The following is a 20247-nucleotide window of genomic DNA, read 5'->3' on the forward strand; positions in this document are numbered from 1 at the left end:
CCTCACTGCCGCTCTCGGCCCCGCCGCTGCCCGGCGCACGCTGATGACGCACTGGCGGAGGAGGGGCCGGCATCGCCCGCGCCAGCTCCGGCACCTCCCGCGGAACAGTTAATTAGCCTGGGAAACTAATGACTGCTCATCTATCGGCGTTAACCGGCTGGGGGGAGGGGGGAGGAAGGGGGCAGAGAATATTTGGTGGCAATTTTTAAGGCACAGGCTTTCATATAAATAGCAGCGTCAGTTTCCCATGGAGAAAGTAGGCAGCTGCGTGGATGGTTAAATGAGCCCCAAGGTACTCGGTGCTTTTGGCTTTTTATTTGTCTGTACCCGACCTACTCGGGACACAGAATGCCCTATGCCAGGTCTGGTCATACGGCTGCCGGGTTTTAAACCGCCGAGGTTTTTACCTCGAGGACCGCTCTGCTTTCAGAAGTGTTTTACCTAAAATTCGTGGGTGAAACCCACATCTTGATATTTTGATGCTGTGATCGGTATCATATGTACCCACGTGAAGCCAAATTTACCTAACCAAACATATACGCTATGTATTTTAAGCGTAAAGTCCTAATAGGAAAGAAGTTCCGATGTGGGTGGTTGCCGATGTGCTGAACTGAAATAGTGCAGACAAGGTTTGAAATGACACCGGTACCTCTCTGTCATTGGCCCCACCTCACTGGCCAATGGTAGGAATTTTGAATCTTCGAGTGGCATTTTGAAGAACTGTGTATGTTTGCTTTATTCCCGGAAACAAATGTTCAGCGAATACTGTGGTTTGTGAACATGCCAATTTAAATTACTTCATCGTTAAAAAGATTCTCCAGTTTAAGGAAATGTCTTTATGTTTCCGAATATTGAATATCTTTTTTTTTTCCTAAGCACCCCAATGCCTTAATATGGACGAGGTTTTAACAGTCGTCATTACTTGATGTTCTCCTATTAGCAAATCACCTTCACACATGACCTATATCTTACCTAAAATAAACTTGGGGAATAATAAATAGTTGTATTTTTCCTAATTTTGTGTTTAAGTTAAACGTAATGAAAACACAGTAATGATTTTAGACTTGCTTCTTCATACTATTGTGTACGAATAAAGCTAAATAAAACTTTTAGGGTGCCAAAATAAAGCACATACAAGAAAAACGGTATGTGAAAGGCAGAGCTATCCACTTGGATTCTGATTTCCCCGCGTCCTCTCCTCCACCACAGACCCGTGGGTGTGGGTGGGTACCAAAGGTTTAAGCAGAGGAGAAAAAAAAGCCTGAGCCCTACCTTCCCTGGTAAGCGCACGCTAAGTAATTACCATCTCCTAAATAAACAAAGAAAAAGCAACTGATATTATTTCTCTAGAGTCGTTTATATTTTAAAAATGCGTTTGTCAAACCGATAATTTTAAAAGGACTTATTAAAAATACCACCATGAAAAATTCAGTTAATCCTGTGAAAATAAGGTCGCCAATATTAAGAAAGTGGTCATGTAATTGCTCAATTATTTGCATCCTTCGACTGTTCTCTTGGAAAAATAGGATGTTTTACCAGATGTTAAAGCTTCGGTTACTTCAGCCGTTTCCGACAAATCCGCCCCCTTCGAGTGGAGCGTTTTAACAGCAAACCCCCATTCCTTCGGGCTGATAAACTCTAGCCCTAAAGATGCCGCTTGGATTTAGAGTAGCAGAAAGTGTTGGGACTATGTAGGAGACCTCCACTGTCCCGTAAAGCTCTTAGGGAATTGGTAGGAAAGCTAGAGGAAAGGCTCGTGAGGCAAGGTGGGGAGGTACAGGGGTACAGGTACTTTAGAGATGGGAAGAAAATAGACGGGTGCAGCGCGGGTGTTGCAGAATGTCTTACCTCATTTTGCTTGTTTAGAAATAGTGTTCTCAGGTTTTGGTTGGGTTTTTTTCGGGGTGTTGTTTAGTTGGTTTTATTGATTGGTTTTTGTTGTTGTTTTTTTGGGATGCTTTTTTTTAACAACAAAAAAAATCGCGCTTTCTGGTGTGACGCTTCTGTGTATTGCAGCAAACGCCGCAATTACAACTTGTTATGTTTCTTGAATATTTTTTGATCCAACTCGCACAAGGTTTAGTTGAGGCTTTGGTGAATGAAGACAGCTTGCAGCTCTCGTGTCCCTCTGGCAAGCTGCCAATTTCACTCAGAAGATAGTTTGTTTATTTATTTATAAATACAAATATTTGAAAAACAATTTTATCCAGTTCCTGTGAAATAGATACTACACTTTCAAAAAAGTTCTATTATATTCCCGAAAGTTTCTAATGTTTTCTCCTTTTAATATCCTTTTAATATACCCCAAGAGCCCTTCTCTTTTTAGCCACAGCTGTTACCTTGTAGTCACATAAACCGATATTCTTTACATAAAAATGTCAGTTTCGCCGGCTCTGGGTCAGGAACTTTTAAACCAGTGTTTACTCGAGCCCTTCTCAGGCTGTCTTGTATCACCCCTCCGGAGGCTGCGAAAGGCTGGAGAAGCGGATTTGCCAAAAGGGAAGGTCGCGAACTTGCCCGATCTCACCTACAGAGATTACGTGACTTAATTTCGGCGTTTCTTTGGAAAGCCTGGAATTTTGCGCTTCTTTAAATGTAGGTCTCTCGTTCGGGTCTGACACTCCCCATCCCGCCAGTGTGAAGTCAGCTGGTAGGTGAGCCTGCGTAGCCCCACGTTATCTTTACCGAGCCCAGGAAAAATAGGCATCCACATATTCGTGGGTTTGGTGGGTTTGTGTTTGTTTAGTGGTGGGGGGGTGTGGGAGGATTAGTGTGAAGAAAAACTAAACCCACAGCAAAACCCAGGTGCCGTCACGGGGCATCTCCCACCCGACTGCTTTGAAGGCGATGCACTTGACAAATGCTCAATGATTGTTTCGGTCCTGAACCGTCCGGCACAAACGTACTAATTAACTCGAATTAATCAGCACCCTTACAACTCACGCTTAAAAGCTGTGTTGCAGGTAAGGGTCGTTATCTCTGAAAGCCTCTGCCCGGCCGCGATTCACCCGCCTCCCTGAGCCGCCCCTCAGCGCTGGCGCCCCCTCCTCGCAGGGAGCGGAGCGGGGGCGGGAAAACCTCGCCCTCACCCACGCCAGCCGCCTGAGGAGAAAGAGGGCAGGAGCGACCCAAGGGCGCTTTAACAGTGGGCTGGGGGCGGCGGGGCCCGCAGGGCACAAAGTATAAAGCGTGAGGAGCCGAGCGAGCCCCCCGTGTACCGTCTCTCATCCCGGAGGAGCGAACAGAGCCATCCCGTTCTCCTCAGGCTCCCGCCCTGCCCCGGGCCCGCAGCGCGGAGGGGGCGGGGAGGCAGCGGTTGGTGAGGGCGGGTAGTTCAAACCCCAGCGAGGGAAAGCGGCGGCGGCCGCACGCGAGGGGCCGGTGAGGGTGGGGAGAGGCGAAGTGGCTCCTCGCCAGGGGCAACGGGCCCAGGGCCGGGCGGCACCGGCCCCGCTCCTCCAGCCCGTCCTCAGCGCCGCTCGGGGGCCGCTGCTGCCTCAGCCGCACCCCGGGGAAGGGCAGTTTCCAGGCTCTGCTCCCGGAGATTTCCCAGATGAGGGGGTGAAGCGCTTACTTTGCTCGTGTCCGGCATCCCAGGTGGCTGAGAGACCCTTGGGTGCTGGTCCCTGGGTAATTAGGCATTGCATACGTACATAGGTGGACTGAAAACTGTGCCTCAGCTGGGTAATGTTTGTCTTACGCCTCTCTTATCTTCACATCCTTTCTCACTTCAGGTCATCAGTAGGGGCAAGCAATACATCTAATACAGCACATCTACTGTGGAAGATCTCCAGCTGCTTCACAAATTAGGGTAAGTGACCCACATAATTTGGATAGGACTTGGCTATGTAATCTTCAGTATGAATGTCTTTTAAGGTATCAATGACTTCTCTGCTGTCTCAGGGAGGTCAAGAGCAGAGTCTTTAGATAGTTTTACTGCAGATATGGTATGTTTAAATAACAGAAAGTATTCTTGTATGACCAAATTGTTGTCTTTATCTGTTTTGTTAGTAATAGTGAACAGTGATAAACAAAGTCAGAAATCATCTTGTTCAAGGTTCAGTCTGTGCTACTGGGGAATGTAAATTAGTATCAGGAACATCTTAGAACAGCTTATGTCTAAGTGGCATATTGTCTTCTAGTTACCAACTTTTTTATCTCTTTGGGGTGCTTTGTAGGACTAACCTTGTTAAGAATGATTCTTTGTCTAAATATGTGAATACCATCCTGAATTTAGTTTGGGTTAACTTAGTTTATAATAATGTTTTATAATAATCTCATAAACTTCCAGAAAATTTGCAGTTGATTTGTAGATTGATTTGAGAATTACAAAATTAAAAATAGATATGGGAAATGCACAGAGCACCAAGAATCTGCACTTAGCAGGTACGGATTTTGTTATTTGCTCTGTAACTGACCTGCTGTGTAACCAGCCTTTTCCTCCCTGCACATCTGTTTCATGATGTCTAAGACAAGTTTAACAATACTTTCAGGAACTACTGAAAAGGGTTTGATGTTATGTATCAAATCTAGTAGATGAAACTTTTCTCCCAATAAAAAAGAATTGCTTGTAGAAGTTAGATTAGTTATAAGGGGTTTTATTAGGCACCTCTTATGAATATAAATGTTATCTTGTCCTATTATGAGGGCTGTTCAGCACCTCTGAAAGGCTTCCTATTTTGTACTGTATTTGTAAAATGAGATCTTGTGTTGAATTAAATCTTAATTTGTACAAGTAATACATTTGGGAAAAAAAAATTAATGCATATACAAGCTCGAGCTGTATACTGGGATTTGCAGTAAATCATAGAATGATTCAGGTTGGAAGGGATGTTAAAGATCACCTAGTTCCAAGCCCTTCCATGGGCAGGGACACCTTCCACTAGACCAGGTTGCCCAGAGCCCCATCCATGCTGGCCTTGAATGCTGCCAGGGATGGAGCATCCACAGCTTCTCTGGGCAACTTGTGGCAGTGTCCCATTGCCCTCATAGGAAGAATTTCTTCCTAATGTGTAACCTACACCCGCCTTCTTTCAGTTTAAAGCCATTACCCCTTGTGTTATCACTAAATGACCTTGTAAAAAGTCCCCCTCCAGCTTTCTTGCAGGCCCCCATTAGGTACTGGAAGGCCACAATAAGGTTTCCCTGCAGCCTTTGCTTCCCTGGGCTGAACAACCCCAACGCTCTCAGCCAGTTTTCACAGCAGAGTTACTCCATCCCTCTGATCATTTTCGTGTCCTACTCCAGATTTGCTCCGTACATGTTCTCCTTATTTCGGGGACCCCAGGGCTGAACGCAGTACTACAGGTGGGGTCTCACAAGAGCAGAAGGTAAAGAAATAAAATGAAGTATAAAATAGTATGAATGAATGAAGTAGTATAGGATGAATTGTAGAAAAGAGGTAAAATGAAGCGGTTCGCTGGACATTGTTCATTCGATGTCTGTACTGAAGGGGCAATTTTATTTATATTATCCTATAATATTCTGTAATGCAAATACAAATCAATGCAATGAGCTCACAGGCTCCCCCTGCCGGACGTTGCCCTTTGCACAGCACATTTTTGGCTTTTGCTTGAGTTAACAACATTCCTTTAACCTTGCTATTTTGATCTCCCTTACAGCTGCAAAAACCTTGTTTTGCTGTGATTTTTACGTTACTTGAAACACAAGTTTGCTTAAATTATTTTTTACTGTAATATTTTATTTTTTTCTACTCTCATTTGTTCAGAGATATTAGATAATTTCTCCTATGGAATGCCTGAGAATGAAGCTGCAAGCATGAGTTTTTCCTCTTCTTGTTTCTTCAACCTGCTGCCTGAAAATTAATTTTCTAAGTTGGGAAGCCTGTGGGCTTTTGTTAGATGTGTGCTTAGTTTGACTGTGACTGTGTTTAAGGAAAATATTAATATTTTTAAAGGTAAGTGTGGGTATGTGATTTTGTTTTATTTGTTTGTGTTTGATATTTTTTTTTTTCGGTGGAGTCCCTTTTTTCCAGTATTGAGATTTTGAACAGCTGTCTCTAAGTAGCATTGAATTTTAAACCTCTGTCCATCAACACTTTTGGAAAGAATATCTACTGGCAACATTTGCTAACTAACTGCAGTTCACAAAATTCAGCACAAAAATGGAGCCTCTATTTTTTTTGTAAACTACACAAAGACAACACCGTATTGTTACAGCAGGTTTCTTACAGGTCTTCCTCCTCTTACAAAAAGAAGAGGTGTATTGGTGTGGTCCTTTGCTCATAGCATGACTAATCCACTGAAATGCAGCAATGCACCACACAGAGACTTCATACCTTTAAAAATATAGGAAAAAGTTATTTTCTAGTCCATGACACAGCATTTTCAGCCTATTGCCTAAAATCACAGACTCACGGAATGGGTAAGTGGAAGGAACCACTGGAGAGCACCTAGTCCAACCTCCCTGCTCAAGCAGGGGCCCCCAGAGCACATCACTGTGCTGCCTGTGTTCAGCCAGCTTTTGAATCTCTCCAGAGAAGGAAAGTCCACAACCTCTCTAGGCAGTCTGTTCCAGTGCTCTGTCATCCTCACAGTAAAGAAGCTTTTCCTCATGTTCAAGTGGGACTTCCTGTGTTCCACTTCCTGCCCATGGCCTTTTAGAATCATAGAATCAACTGGGTTGGAAAAGACCTCAGAGATTATAGAGTCCAACCCTTGATCCAACACCGCTGTGGTTACTAGACCATGGCACTAAGTACCACATCCAGTCTCATCTTAAAAACCTCCAGGAACGGTGAATCCACCACCTCTCTGGGCAGCCCACTCCAATGTCTGATTACTCTCTCCTTAAAAAATTTCTTCCTAATACCCAACTGAAACTTCCCCTGGCAGAGTTTAAGATTGTGCCCTCTTGTCCTACTGCTGGTTGCCTCTGAGAAGAGACCTGTTGCTTGGCACCACTGTGAAGAGCCTGGCTCCATCCTCCTGACATTCTCCCTGCAGTTACTTACAGACATTGATGAGGTCCCCTCTCAGTCTTCCCTTCTTCAGGCCCAACAGGCCCAGCTCTCTCATTCTGTCCTCATAACTGAGGTTCTTCAGTCCTCTCATCGTGTCCATAGTGCTCCACTGGACTTTCTCCAGTATTTCCTTGTCTTTCTTGATCTGGAAAGTTCAGAACTGGCCACAGCACTCCAGGTGAGGCCTTGCCAAAGCTGATTAGAGGGGCAGGATCACCTCCTTGGACTTGCTGGCAATGTTCTTCCTAGTGCACCCCAGGATTCTCTTGGCCTTCTTGGCCACAAGGACACTGTGCTGGCTCATGGACAAGTTGTTGCCCACCAGGACCCCCAGGTCCTTCTCCACAGAGCTGCTTTCCAGCAGGTCAGCCCAGCCTGTACTGGTGAAGGGGGTTATTCCTCCCAGGTGCAGGACCCTGCACTTGCCTTTGTTGAATTTCAGAAGGATCTTCTGTGCCCATCTCTCCAACCTGTTGAGGTTCTTCTGAAGGGCTGCACAGCCCTCTGGATTATCAGCCATCCCCCTTTGTGTTGTCAGCAAACTTGCTGAGAAGGCATCTGCCCTTCATCCAAGGCATTGATGAATAAGTTGAACAATACTGGGTCTGGTATTGACCCTTGGGGACATCACTAGTGACAGGTCTACTAAAACATTGAGAAGTGATGGAGATAAAATACTAGATGCTGTTTGGAGTTGGTCCTGCAATGGCAAAGTTGTCCCTAATTCATGTAAGCACTAACTTAAAGCTGTGCCCTCGTGTTTCCTGTTTGTGCTGTGATTTATGTCACTGAATAAAACAGGGAATGAGGAAAAAACAGTGATGAAAACAAACAAATGTGAAAGTAAGGTACTTGTAGAGGTAAATGAGGGAAGGAAAGAAAGGAGGTCAGACTTCAGATCTTGTTGTTGTCTTTAAATTATTTTCATGTACCCTTCTTTCCTGGAAGAAATTTTGTCAGTTATGTTGGTCAGGTTTTTTTCTTTGTTCGTTTTAAACCTGTTTGTGTTCATACTGATATTAGCAAGATTGTGTAGGTCTTTATGCTAAGGTGTTACTGTCTACTGTTTAACATCTTGTTCTTTTTGAACTTCTATATCTTGCTGTCTCCTTACAGTAGAAAACAAAAGAAAGCATTTTCTATATGGCAATGGTCTAAAAAAGTGCCTTCACCATGGGTATAAAATGCTAATGGTTCAAGATCAACAAAGAGTAGTCCCCCCCTTACCTGTCTCAGTTTGGGTTCCCACTGCTCGTATTTGGTGGCTTAGGGCTTGACTAAGGACTGTTGGGATATTAGCAATGTCTTAGTATTTGGTGTTTAAGTCACATTTAGAGATTCCTATTTTTGTCTGTTTTGAAAGTTCACTTGCTGTTTCCAGGCTTTATGTTTCAAAATATCAGTTCTGGAGGCCACTAACACACCCCAGTGAGAGGTGCTGATTCCTGCTCTTAGAGTCTTTGAGTGTTGAGGGGAATTACTCTGGTGTCCATGAGAACAGCCCTCCTGCCATTACTCGTAATATCTTTTATACAATTATCGTGTCTTGTGTGCAGAAAGCAGTGACCCAGTGCCACTGTGGTTATGGTGGAGAAACTGCCACCTATGAATTGTAAAAAGTAAGCTTATTTCCATGCATCTTTTCCACGGCTGATGTGTGTATCAGCCACTTCTAACTTTTCTAAGAAAATATATAGTAGCTCTTAAATGATCTGTAGCTGTTGAGTGTGTTAATAGTCAGTTCATCAGTTTGTTTGAAGTGTAAAGCTTCAGAACACTGTTTATCCACAGAGCTGAACAAAAGCAGAGACTTTCTTTACAAAATAACATTTAAATGCTGAGGAAGACAAAAATGCACTTTTCACTTTGAAATTTATTCCCTCGGGGGACTATAGGGATCTGAATAATAGGGAGATTGTAGACTTGTGATTTCATGATTAATACTCTTATTTTACTTAAGGAGAAAATGCCTTTTGTCTAAACTCACCTATTACCAGAGCTTCTGCTTATTCTTGAGGACTGAACTGTTCATGTTGGATGAATCAGTAACCCAGTGCTAATAAAAGCCTTGGTCCCTATTGGAATGCTAGAGGGTTTTGTTGCCAATTTCAGCACCAATGAAGCTCTAATTTCTGTGTTGCTTATTTGAAGTGTTTTTCCACAGATGAGGACTGGCACATCAATTAGCTAACTGGATATAAGTTTGACTTTGCCTAACAGTATACTGTGCATTTTAATCACTCATTCTAACCATCTACTTGATAGTAATTTATATTTGTGTTCATTTATAAGCAGTTTCTACTAAGACTAATGAAAACACTTCCGTCGTGGCTGCTATCTTGATAGACTTACACAGGACTTTCTCATGAATCTGAGGGTGTTTTGGCAACTCGTTTGTTATTGTTTGTTTCAGGAACAACACTGGTATCTTCTTTTACAAAGCCAAAGTATCAAGCAGAAGATGTCAGACAGTCATTCAGTGAAGCTCAATATTCTTAAAAAAAATAGATTAACATCTCCCAGCGGCAATTTTAAATACTCAAATTTTAAAGACATGTGTTGCACTTCAGCATTTCTGGACAGCAGATGCAATGAGTCAGTAAAAGATTCTGATGCAGAACATAAAGAAGCACCAAGTATAACAAGTATATCATTGCTACAAGGGCATTCTGAGCACGTTAATCCAAATGCCTTTGTTCCCGTGTCATCATCTATCGAAAAAGAACTGAATTCTATCTCCATATCAGAAGAAAGAGAAGCAAATGGAAGTGCAGATGTTTTTGAAAGTCCTAAATCAAGTAGAAAAAGCTCTTCACTACGCAGGAGGCTGCTTTTACCCAAGACTGTTGAAGCTGGCACAACTGTAGAAAGCTGTGAAAGGCAAGCTGGTTCTGCAGGAAGCATCAGGAAAAAAAAATTCTCTTCTGTTTTGAACTCTGAAGAAAAACTTTCAAAAACTACTGCAAATTCTCCAAAAGATAGAAGTTATAAACGTCTGACAACTAGCACTTCAAAACCTGAGGGCTCTAATCCTCATTTCTCAAAATGGAGAATATCCTTTTCACAGCAAAGGACTTCTACAGTAGATGAGTCGCAGTGTAAGGACCCCTTATTGCTAGAATCAGAAAGTTTATCTCCAATTCAGTGCAAGGATGTAATTGTTAGTAATGCAAACGAATTCAGTGGAAGTGTTCTTGTGAGAGTTAGTGACGTGGTGCTTAGGACTCTTACTTACAATGAGGCCAATGAAAGTAAATTCCTGACTTCTATCAACAGTCCTGTGGAGAACTTGAATTTTGGACTATGTGATATAAACTCTCCCCCTGTTAAGGTGGCAAATTACCCAGACCTTTCAACTCCTGAGGACAGTGGATATAATTCACTTCCTTTGGACAAATCAGGAGACTCATTGTCTGATCATGAGGGATCTTTCCAAGAGCTCTTCCAAAAGCACAAAGAAGATTCCAAAATTCTAGATAATAAAAGAAAGACAAGAAAACTTGAACGAGTTAGAAGGTTATCCACTCTTCAGGAACAGGGCTCACAGTCAGAGACAGAAGATAATCATGGCAGTCCTGCTTCAATGCATATATTAACAGAAGAAAGAAATTTTGTCAGGGAAGATCATGAATTAGTTCTAAAAGAACAGCCTAGTGGAGACCTGGTTGTAAGTCATGGAGATCTCTCAAGAACTCCAGCTCTGAAAATAGTTCATGAAATTTGCTTGCAAAGACAAAGATCGGACCAAAAGCAAATATCAGAGGATATTGATGGAACAGAAATATTTGCATTAGATCATGTTCTTCCTGGACTTATTGGAAAGAAAATGGGCCTTGAAAAATTAGATATTTTAACAGAATTAAAAGACAGAAATTTAAAACATGTTCTTGCTATAGTTTTAGATGCTTTGACAGTGGAAAGTCTATGCAGGTAAGTACTATGGCTTCACACACACACACACACAAAGGCAAAAATCTGAGCTCCTGCAAATGAATTAGAATAACTTCTAGCATACCAGGTGTTGTTAATATGATTCATTTGGTTTTGAGGAAATAAAAGGTTTTGTCACCATTGTTCAAATAGGTCTTTCTGTGTACTTCTAGAAGTATATAAAGGAATTAAAAAAGCAAAACAAACATTAAAGTTATTAAACTTAAAACTAAATCACAGTACTTGTAAATTTTAAAATATATTAAAAATTCTTTTAAGCCTAGAAAGTAATGTATTCTCATTACAAGTTCCCTAATAGTGCATAGTACTCAAAACACATTTTCTATATATTTTCTTGTGCTTTTTATTTCCTTTGATATTTCCAAGCAAAAAATGCTCCAAGAATTTTGATTAATGAGAAATCTTCTAGATTAATTTATAATCAATAGAAATCGTCACATTTCAAAGAAATCAAGAGTGTCATGTGTTATTAGTTACAAAGGGAATGGGTGTATAGGTGAAAATGTAAGGGCATGGATCTTTTCAGAACATTTAACACAAAAATGTGACTTTAGAAACAATCTTGGTAAGTGGCTTGGTAAGTGGAGGGAAGAAACTGATTTCATTTTCTAAGTCAAAGCTATGCTCTGTTATTTATATTGTAATTGTTCTTTAGACTCTTCTCTTATTCTGTAGAGTGGTGCATGAGAATATGAGATCTGTGTCTCATAACAATAATCATGAACTAGTATATTGCAGTAGTCTGTAAAATTACCAAATTACATGAAGCTGTGCGAAGACATTTACCAGGTAGTCTTGCTGTCATGACTTCTGTACTACTTGGAAAACATGTGAAAGTGAATAAATTTTTTCATTAATTTGTTCCAGCATTTGGAAAGTAAGCAAAAGCTGGCGTGAAATTGTTATACAAGATAAAAGGGCAGATAAGAAGAGGAAGTTGTACATAAAACAGCAGAAAGAAGAAGCTGGGGTAAGGTGGTTCTCAAAAGTGATTTTTTTTTTTTTTTTTTTTCAAGCGTGAAAGAAGACAGGTCAAAGGAAAGAGGAAACATCTTGTAAATTTGCTGAAACGGAACTGATAATAGACAGTTCCAACATGAGTATGTGAAGGATTCTAACAGGAGAATGTAATGGCTCTTATTGCTTTTCAGCTGTTTGTAGTTTGAGTACTAGTCTTTCAACAATGTAAGACTATTTCTTTCCACCTCCAGCTCTTTCCTGAGAATCCTGTGACTGATTTTGGCTTTATATTTTTAAACCCTGTTCATAGCACTGTTCCATGCTGTAGGACCCACTCTAGAATACTTCCTGATTATTTTCAGGACTGCTTGTGGCTAAGCATCACAGTGTGTTTGTGAACATCAGTGGGACATATTGAAGTTTAAGTGGTATCTAGAAAAGTAAACATACTAAAGCAGTATATTTTTTTCAGATCCCCCCCCCATGATACACTCACACTTCAGTGTAACCTTGCTTTAAATGTGACAAAGGCTGTGTTTGCTATTTCCTTACTTGCTCTTGAGATGTGTCCTAATTCAGAAATGTGAGGACCAGTAGAGTGTGCTAAAAGTTGGCTTTTTACCCTGCTCATGAGACTTTGTTTTTAATGATTCCTGTCTCTTTATCCCTTAGTAAATATAAACATTTAATGGGAAATATTTGCACTATACATAATTTCCTTTTCTATTGTGTTGTTGCAGAGGGGGGAAAAAAACCCAAATAAGTGAAATCCAGTTGCAAATTCCAAATGAAATAAACCCCTAATTTTCTTTCTTTTTCCTTTCTTTTTTTTTTTAAAATTTTCTTTATAAACTAACAGGAATATTTATTGAAGGCTGAAGATGCTGCCACAAGACTTAATATTCTCAATAGATCTGCTCTAAGGCCTGTTCAAGCTCAAGCCAGAACTCCTGTACTACAAACCCCACCTTCATACACTGAAATTACCCCCGGTAACACTAGTTACTCAGCCAGCAGACAGGAAGAATACCTCAAAGTAGGTATCTAAGAAATGCTTCACTTTCAGTTTTTAGGAAGTTCTCATTTACAAGAACTAAGTAGCTCTTTTCTCCCTCCTCTTGCTACAGGTTGCTAAAACTCTGTTCACTGACGAAGCTCTAAAACCCTGTCCAAGATGTCAATACCCCGCTAAATATCAGCTGGTAAAGAATCGGGGACTCTGTAGCAGAGAGGCATGTGCATTTGAGTTCTGTATTTTATGTCTGCATGCCTTCCATGGGTCAAAAGAATGTAACAGTTTATCTGCAAAACGGAAGAACAAAAAAGATGCTCCTCCAGGAAGTGCCCAAAGCAAAAGAAATTTAAAAAGACTCTAAATTTGTAAGGCATGCAACTCCTTACATTTAATTCCCCTTCCCATAAATTCCTAATCTTGTTCCTTTTAATATATTTCATTTCTTTATATTTCATATAAAGATATGCATTTTGAAAGTCTCATTCAACTTGTTCTTACTGACTTACCAAGATAACTTCTCATGTATATATCTTAATCAATACAGTATATTTTTGTTTTTAAAAAAATGAGCATTTAAAAATACTTTGTCTTTTACTTGTTGTGTAGTAGCTAGGCACTTACTAACATCTTAATTTTTAAATAAAGTATCTAATATGTAGTCTGTATTATTTAGCTTACAAGAACTCTTAGATGTTTAAAAATGTGATTCTTGTCTTAAAGACAAATTAAAGAAAAATATTTCTAAAAATTCTTTGCTGTGGGATTTATTTATTCACTTTAAATTGTAGTAACTTTTAAAAATACCTCAAAGTGTGGCACTATGTAACTAGTGGTACCTCAAAGCCCACATATTAGTTATCTGAATTTTTTTATCAGAATAATTAACTTGTTGTTCTCTTAGCCTCTGTAATGCAAGTCAACAGAATAGTAATTTCTAAACCAAACGAATGCTGTGGGAATATTCTATTGTACTGCTTTTTACAAAGTTTTTATCTAGAAAACTTCAGGTGATACAGTATATCTTCATGTATCTAAAAATGCTGTTCTGAATTTACCTTTATCCTTAATCTGACTTTACTTCAGCTCCCATACACTAGGTCATCTTTATACTTCTGCTTGAGTTAAAGGATTATCTACAGCTACAAATCATTCTTTATCTGTAGATTTAATTAGGAGAAATCACTGATTTTGCTCTTGAATTAAATATGCTGATCCTTTACAGAAAACTAACTCAATCTGCCTCTTGGACCTCAAACAATTTTTGTGTGTTCTGTTTTGCTTTTAAACCTCCTAAGAATTATAAACAGCTTGGAATACAGGTGGCAGAAGTGGACACAGTACTTGTTCTATGAAGATAAAATATTAATTTACCTCTACAGTTGGTATTGTCCTAATTGTTCTTTCAAAGAGTTCATTTGGCACAAGCATCTTGCAGAACACTTGTCAGCTGGTGTTTATTCCCCACTCTTCCTCTGATGCTGCCCTTTGTGCTTTATTTGTGATGTTGTTTTACTGTGTGTATTCTTAGGTAAGCTGTAACACTGAGCTATTTAAAAAGCAGTCTGATTAAAAAAAAAAGGCACTTTCAAGTAAACAATAAGTTGCATATTTGCCTCTTTTAGAATTTATTCACATATCCCTTTATTTTAAATTCTTTTTCTTTCCTTTTTTTTTCCTCTTTATTTCCTTCTATATGATCTGTGGATGTTTAAGACAAATGGCCCGGGATAATTCACTTTAGGATGCTCTTGAAATATCACTTCTTATTTCTCATTTCTAACTGTTGTGATTTGTAATTTGGTTAGTACTTCTAGCATACTTGGTTTCTGGGATAGTAGTTTCACATAGCATTTGGAAGGATGAGAAACAACAAGGTGAATAAAACGCTACAGAATTTTTAGTAATAACTCTATTTAACTGAATATGGTATCACGAAAGAAGGGATCAACCCAATATATCTGCATGAAAATCATGTTCATTGCATGAATACAAGTATCAACTCTTTGATTCCGTACTTATTTGTATTTGCTGAGTTTTTGCTTCATTCTTGTCTCAGGTTACACTGGTAGGACTTGAAAACTGTTCTGTCTATTCTGAGGGAACAATTGAGGTGAAGGATTTGAGGGCAAGCTAGGGAATAGAGTATGTGTATACAGTTTTGGTTTAGGAAGAATGACATTCATTACAGAGGAGGAGATTGCAGGAGAAAAATGGCTAAATGATTTGATTAGTTATTTGCACTTCTCTAAGTGTTTAGAACTTTGTGTTCAAGGTCTACTTAAAAGTTTTAATAAAGTTCAAAGAACCATTGGATTTGTTCTTTTATTCTTATACATAAAGTAAGTAACCATACATTTTTAGAAATGTTTAATAGTTTCTTTTAAGGGTTAAAGTGACATGATGAACATCTTCCTAAGCAGGACGTTATATATATTCAGATTCTTCTGTAATGTCTTTATAATAACCTAATTTGGGTTAGCTCTTTTTCCTATTGTTGAACGACCAATAAAGTAGGGGATGTTAGTAACTGCAATGCAGAATAAGTACTGCATGTCATAATGTTTTAGACTGCTATTGACATCACTGCATTTAACTCTGCTAAATACCAATACATATCTCTAAAATGTCTCAAAAAAAAAAAAAGAAAAAAAAGCTTTAAATGCATTCTTGAAATTGATGGGAGACTTATGGCAGACAGTGAGAGGATTTAGCTTGCCTTCTGATGTGGGATATTGCAGTGCAGTCCAGAAATGCATGAGGTGCAATAGTTCTGAAAGTATTACTGAAATAGGTGCATCTTTGGATGGAAAAGCCATAGAGGAACTCAATTCTCAGTTTAAGAATAATTTTTTAAGTGTCCTTTCCCTTTGAGAAAATCTCGTAAAAGTTGTGTGACCTTTTCCAAAGAGTTTGCTTTTGCTAAAATCTGAATCATTCATGGAGAATAGGGGGAGTAAATTGGTTCTCTTATAGGCATTATTTGTCTTTTAAAGGTAGTCTCTTTGATGTTTACAGTGTCTATTCGACAAGGAGTAGCTTGAAAAGAAAAAAATACTCGAATTCTATTTCACAGTTTTAAACATTTTTCTCCACTTTCAACATACTTGAAAGTTCTTTTTTTTTCCTTCTAAATCTGTCTCACAAAAATATCTTCTTGAATCACATGTCTCTCTTTCTGTTCAGTCTATCACAAGTATGCTCCGGTGTTCAGGTGAAATGTGTTCTCTGCTGTCATGCACTCCTACACCAGAGGTGGGGGAAAGTGAGAAAGCCAGACTTCTCATCTCTGAGTAATGGTCCTCTCTGACAGTGATTTTCAATTTATTTATTTTTTCAAATTAGCTTTATGCCTTGGCACAAGGGAGAAACAAAACAGTGATATAATCAATGTGTGGGTAAAGAATACCATAACTATACCATACCTTGTGTCCTATTAGATATCTAAAAGCCTCTAATAGAGTGAAAAGAATCAAAATTATTTCATTATAAGATTGCTTTATGACAGAAATTAAGTATTTGGGGTAGGGGAATGAAAGTAACTTTTTTTGAAATGTTAGAATGTTTTTTTCTCTATCCTGTATTCCTCAATTACTCTCCATCAGATACCATAAAGCTGTAGGAGTCTGAACTTGAATGAAACAACAAAAAAGAACAGAAGGTCTTACTTCATAAAAAACCCAAACACTCAACACAAAACCAAACAACCTCCCCCTCCCCGCCAAACCCCAGCCCCCACAATAAACCCTCCCCTCCAACAAAGCAAAAAAAATAAAGAAAAGGGCAAACAGAAGACAGCTTATGAGTCAGGGAGTCTAGGGATTCATGCCTAGCATCTTTCTTTTTCTACTGGGCTGAATTATTTCTTGGAGAGCTGAGGCCAAGGGCTATCATAGAGAAGGATGCAAAAGGGGTCTTTGAGTGGAAATGCCATGGTCAAGTGTTTTCTAAAATATCCAGCCCCTGATTATTCTCCAGCTCAAAAATTATTCCTACAAATGACAATAGGTTTTTGGAAAAGGAGTGAATTTTCTTTCAGTCCGGAATATAAGAATAATGTTCAAGATAGTATTTGTGTTGCTGAAAACCTTATTTTTGCAATACTTACTTCCCTTCAGGCAGGCATGACCTATAGTGGGAGGAGTGATACTGCCTGCAATTGCTGAGGGAATGATGGTTTTAACCAGATCTGTGGATTTAAATTCTAAAATAGAATTATTAGAAGTAACCTTCGCTGCTGACAGAGGTTGCTGCAAGAATTGTACTTCATAAATCTTTCCTTTGGAGCAGCAACCATAAACTTCAAGTGGTTTGTGAGAAGGAAATTGAAATTACTCAAATCTCTGTTCATTCTTTCCTTGGTGACAAGTATGGAAGAGCTTAGGCAAGAAATTTTTATAAATCTTTTAAATTGTTTATAGGCTAGAGAATGTTAGTAGTTAGTTTTATCACTAACTAGCTAAAAAATTTTGTCAGTTAAATTAAGGATCTCATCAACATACAACAAATTACTTCCCTATTCCATATATTGGTTATTCTTTAAAACATCTTTGGTAATTTGGCCATGTTGGTTAATTTTAATACAAGAAGTATTTCCTTTTCTTTCTGTTCTCATAGACACATGAAGAAATACAGCAGTGTCAGATTAGAAAGGGGCTGCTGGAGTCTAGCGCCAACCTCTTATGTCAACTCATCAAGTTCTATCTTAAAACTAGATAGCATACTGTCCCATGACCATGTTGGTGACCTATTCCAGATTGGTCTACTATTCACTTTATCTGTTGTCTTTTTTTTTTTTTTGTGCTACTATTAAAATAGCTCTTCTGTACATCTGATCCTCCCCTTAGACTTTTTGGTCTTCCCCATGTTATGATTATGTTATGATTATGTTATTTCACCAACAAAAAACTCAGAATTTAGTCTCATCACTTAAGACAATCCAACAACAGGTGTTGTGTCAAACAACTCCTCACTGTTTCCACTGGAATTTATTCTTTGAATCAATGCAAACCACTGTTCCAGGTAAAACCTCATCAAGACCTTGAATAACTTTGAAGTTTTCTTTTCTCTATAAGAAAATACTTTGACCAGTGTCTACTAAGGTAGATATTTCTTTTTTATGTCTTTGCACAGTCACAGTTTAATCACTAGGTGTAGTAGTCCCACTTTCTTCTCACATATTTTTAAAATATCCTATTTTTTTTCCATAAATTTCTACTGAACCTCAAGTGTGTAACCTCATACTTTGTACTGCTAAGCTTCAGGCTTTTTTCTTTCTCTACTTCAGTCTTGTGATGATTTAGTATTTGGTGTGATATTGTATTTTTACAGGTGCAAATTTTTTGTCTGTTCTGAATCTTACAGGACTTTTTGATGCAAAACATCTAGATTCTGTTATCACTTGTCAGATGCCCCAACAGAATCTGACTGCTTCTTGGGAATGATGTTTATTTTTATTTAAACAAAAACAAAGCTTGTTTTCACTTTCTGACTTTCTGAGCTCTGATTAGTTGAAATTCTCATTACAAAAAGACTTATTAAATTTTTTTTCCTCTATGACAAGCTTCTCTACAGTGTTAGAACCTACCCAAACTTGTCAGAAGCCTAAATGCTGCTAAGACGTTACTGAGCTGGGTGCTAATGGATGAGTAATAATGAAACCAACTTTCAGCTGAAAATATGGAAGGCATGGAATTTTTAATGAACTTATAAACACTGTTGAACACTGAAAGTTTCATATAAAATTAGATTTATGACTTGAAGATTGGAGTTTAAAAAGCCCCTCTAATTTTTCCCCTCTATGCTTTAACACTCATTCTGAAAGCAGTTCTGCAAGGGTTATTGTCTCATTTCTTAATTCTGTAGGCACCTTTAATCTCTGGTAAAGAGATGTAGAAACTGTGCATGTATTTCAATTTCTGCTTTTCACTCTGGAATCATGACTAGAACCAGCTGAAGTGGTAGAAGGATAGTAACTTCTGGAAAAGAGGGACAGCTAGTTGGGAAGCAGTAGTTCCCTAGATAAACATAGTGATGCTTGCTAAAAGTTATTATTTGGAGCTGAAAGATCATTGCTGAATTACTCAGTTATGCAGTGGTCTTCCACTTTAACAAAAATGTTAATTATCATCTAAAGTGCTGCTATTGCCTAAATGGAGGACTCCTATCTCATGTTCACTGAGCAGGCACTAGAATTCCTAAAGTACTGAACGGGGTGTAATACATTATTTAGGGCCCAAAGAACACATCTCCTGGAAGTTCTTTGTTCTGCCAGGACTCAGTGGCTCAGTACCCAGCCTATCTGTAGATCACTGGGTTACAAAATGAAGTTTTCCTCTAGTATGAATCCATCACATTTTCCTGGTGCACATTTTGATAGATTAGATACCACAAAGACTCTGGCAATAGCAGCTTCTTTGGCTTTTAAACATGAGTCTTGCTTGTGTTGAGAACATTCTCCCCTCTTTGGAAAAGATTTGTCCAAAAGCAGCACTCCCATGAAACATTGCAATTTCAGGTTTAATTTTCATTTATCATTTTCCTGTTATGTATTCTGTTGTGGTGTACAAAAACTATTATTGGAATACAATCACCTTTCAACCATCCTGTTGGAAGTGTTTCTGTCAAGAAACTGTTTGAGACTCTGTATTCAAATAGGCATAATAAGAGGGAGTGTGATGGAACCCAGTTTGTGCTCCAAATGGAAATGCTCACTTGTACACTGTTTAAGTTCCTGTTCTGGACTTTACCCTCGGTTTAAGTAATTGTCATAAAGTAGTCCAGGGAGAATAGCATACAACACAGAATGGATAACAAAAAACCAAACTAATTTCTGAAATGCTTTACTCAATTAACTTACTTAAATGTGAAACTATATTAAGGGTTGAACTGTTTTCTCACTGGAAATAGTCCTTGATTTCAAACGCTGTTCATAAAATATTTTCATCACAAGGGGGCACCAAAGATTTTTCTTACAGAACAGAACTTTAGTTGTTTTCCTTCTTGCTTTAACCCTTGCAGGCTAACGCAACGTTACAAATGCAAAATGTTTTGAGTGGCTTAAAGCAACAGTGGACCATAATTCCTGCCCCCAGGAGCTGCATACCAAAATCTAGGAGAGGAGTGATATCCTGGGAAGTAATTCAGATGGTATTACTTCTCCAGGGCCTCCTTTACAAGGTGAAGCTGTGCTGGGCGCATAGCCAGGTCCTACAGCAACCAGGCAAAATCATAGAGTCATAGATTGGCCTGAACAGTGCCAGAGCTGAGCCTCTGGGCTCAGTTCCTCTCTCAGCCATGGACATGGATTATCCAGCAGTCTCCATGCCAGTCTGGGGTTAGC

The 20247-nt window shown here is 39.1% G+C and overlaps 1 protein-coding gene across 1 annotated transcript; it reads left to right on the plus strand.

Annotated features, from left to right (window-relative positions):
* Positions 1-9443: 9443 nt before the first annotated feature.
* FBXO43 (F-box protein 43) lies at positions 9444-13269 on the plus strand. The gene is made up of 4 exons (XM_050315176.1): positions 9444-10912; positions 11801-11903; positions 12753-12929; positions 13021-13269. The coding sequence occupies exons 1-4, from the start codon at positions 9444-9446 to the stop codon at positions 13267-13269; spliced, it is 1998 nt and encodes a 665-aa protein (XP_050171133.1).
* Positions 13270-20247: the final 6978 nt, after the last annotated feature.

Source organism: Myiozetetes cayanensis, unplaced genomic scaffold (genome assembly GCF_022539395.1).
Source record: "Myiozetetes cayanensis isolate MyiCay16 unplaced genomic scaffold, myiCay2020 scf1, whole genome shotgun sequence".
NCBI classification, from domain to species: Eukaryota; Metazoa; Chordata; class Aves; order Passeriformes; family Tyrannidae; genus Myiozetetes; species Myiozetetes cayanensis.

Excerpts from the sequence above, each read along its gene's own strand:
- FBXO43 (XM_050315176.1), top strand. The coding sequence starts at position 9,444 with ATGTCAGACAGTCATTCAGTGAAGCTCAATATTCTTAAAAAAAATAGA. Across the intron at positions 11,904-12,752 it reads AGCAGAAAGAAGAAGCTGGG|GAATATTTATTGAAGGCTGA; the intron begins GTAAGGTGGTTC and ends ATAAACTAACAG. Across the intron at positions 12,930-13,020 it reads GACAGGAAGAATACCTCAAA|GTTGCTAAAACTCTGTTCAC; the intron begins GTAGGTATCTAA and ends CTCTTGCTACAG.